General features: G+C 40.8%; 1 protein-coding gene across 1 annotated transcript; it reads right to left on the minus strand.

The window, feature by feature from the left end:
* Positions 1–254: 254 nt before the first annotated feature.
* On the minus strand, positions 255–875 carry LOC125234169. Its single transcript, XM_048140373.1, has one exon. The coding sequence runs from the start codon at positions 873–875 to the stop codon at positions 255–257; it is 621 nt and encodes a 206-aa protein (XP_047996330.1).
* Between the last annotated feature and the right edge of the window lie 1,507 nt (positions 876–2,382).

A 2,382-nucleotide genomic window follows, 5' to 3' on the forward strand; every position in this document is an offset into this window, starting at 1 on the left:
AAATCACGGTATATATATATATATATATAGGTATTCTGGTCAATATAAGTATAGTGAATTATAAACTGAAATAGATATCATACACAAAAGAAAAAACAAATATAGGCATAGGCATAGGCGGGCGTGTGGTCTAGTGGTAAAGACGTTAGCCGCGTAAACTGAAGACCCGGGTTCGATTCCCAGCTCGGCCACCAGTGGGCCTTGCCGTTTTTTCTTTCGTGTATGATATCTATTTCAATTTATAATTTATATATTTATAGTAGTGTGACTACCTTGTAGTGTGAAACTGGACACGCTGTATAGGTGGCAGAAGTAGTCGCTACCTGTGGAGCGCGGGGCGTCGGTGGAGCTAACTCGTACACCCTGTCAGCTAGATCGGCGAGCTTATCTAAAGACTGGTCAGACTGCGACGCAAGTATAGTCTGCACATTATGTGGCAAACGATCGCACCAGATTGTTTGTAGAAGTTCCGAAGTCGCAGCGGTACCGGCAAGATTCTGCAAGTGTCGTAAAAATTGGGACGGGCTACGGTCGCCGAGTTCTTCATGAACTAATAATTGCCGCGTTCGTTTTTCCTGAGACGCGGAGAGTCTCCGAATTAGTTCCGCCTTAATTTTTCCATATTTATCGGCAGCGGGAGGGTTAGTTATTACGTCTTTTACCTCCATCGCGTACCGCGCCTCCAGCTGCCCGGCGACGTAATAAAATTTTGTATCATCCTGTGTGATCTTTGAAAGTTGAAATTGAGCTTCTATTTGCGCGAACCACAGTGCGGGCTCGTCCGCGTTGAACGGCGGTACGCGGACGCCAACCTTACATACCTGCGCCTCCTCGGTCGCGTCCACACACTCCTTACTTAAATTTTCCTTCGACATCTTCGTGCTGTCGGATGGTCACCAATGTGGTGTGCTAGCAGGTATGCAGGTAAGGATGGTAGTACTTACAGGAAAGATACGCAGATGCTATTTACAGATGTATTTACATTAAAGATATGTACATAATGATACAGTATTTATAATTATTTATATGCAACGAGAAATTACGAAACCCGATTTTAGCTCTCAGTTGAAGTAACCGTTTTTTCCTCGTTGCCACGGCAGCGGTGGTGGCGTATCGCGCAGGCGCGCGGTCAATTGCTAGCCAAGCAGGCCGCCATAACCTAATTGAAAAAGAACAAATCAAAAATATTCAATAAAATAATTTGATTTGTTCCCTAGTTGTATAAGTAATAGTGAAATATATATATATATAGGTAATAGCCAGTACAAAAAGTCAAGAAAATAAAAAAACGCGAAGTGTTATATTTAGAGTGCACTAGCTGCCTCTGCTCTGTGTCCTCCGAAGATTCCCGATTAAACTTTCACTTTGACGTGATTCGGCTTAAATGCCGACTTGAGAATATTTGCCGAGCAACTTGCCGGCCATTGTTCAGGTTCACTTTACATCAGGGCTCCTACCAAGAGTTTTAAAATACGCTACTTGATAGCGTGAAGGTCATAGAAAATGTCATTTATGGAGAATAATGACATAGTTAATAGTACCTACATTTACCATCACGCCTATGCTACCGAATCATCATCATCATCATCATCATTTCAGCCATTAATCGCCCACTGCTGAGCATAGGCCTCCCTTCGTGTACGCCACTTATCCCGGTCGTGGGCTAATCTCATCCAGAAGTGCCCCGCAGTTTTTCGAATGTCGTCCACCCAACGAGCCAAGCCAACGGATACCGAATATCGTAATACAACCACAGTACGCACGGAAAGGACACTTCGTACAAAACCGAAGTTTGACAACATTTCAAGGTCGAATCGTGTTATCCATTTCTAATGCATGGCACTTCTCTTTCAACCGTTAGTCCGTTTTCACATTATCCGAATTATCCGATCCGCTATCGGAGGTCGGAAGGATTTCAATGGAAAAAATCGGTCCGACATCCGATATCGGATCGGATAATGTGAAAACACACTTATTGTTGTGTGAGAGGGTTGTCAAAAATCACCTTACTCATTAAAAAAAAATTAAAAAAAAATTGAACTATTTATTTCTTTCAAATACATTAATCAGTACATGCTTAGATCTTAGCCTAATCTGTATTTATTCTAGATTGTTAGCCAAGACGAGTAGGTTATCTTTACATTTATAATTAAATACATGCAAAAATCTTAAATGTATTTTTAATTATTCTATATCTACTTTTAATATTTTACGATTTGATTTATGACTTAAGGTTTAACAAAGCTTTTTTAGTTATATATTTAATCTTATGTGGCTTAGCCTCTATATTATCAATAACATGGCTAGGAAAACCATTCAGGATATTTGGTAAGTAGCTGTTCCATACTCTTTGTCCATATAAGTTAGTACTCCTTGGGAGGG

Source organism: Leguminivora glycinivorella, chromosome 15, assembly GCF_023078275.1.
Source record: "Leguminivora glycinivorella isolate SPB_JAAS2020 chromosome 15, LegGlyc_1.1, whole genome shotgun sequence".
Taxonomy (NCBI): Eukaryota; Metazoa; Arthropoda; class Insecta; order Lepidoptera; family Tortricidae; genus Leguminivora; species Leguminivora glycinivorella.

Bases quoted from the DNA above. Each gene is read 5' to 3' on its own strand.
- LOC125234169 (XM_048140373.1), bottom strand. From the start codon at position 875: ATGTCGAAGGAAAATTTAAGTAAGGAGTGTGTGGACGCGACCGAGGAG.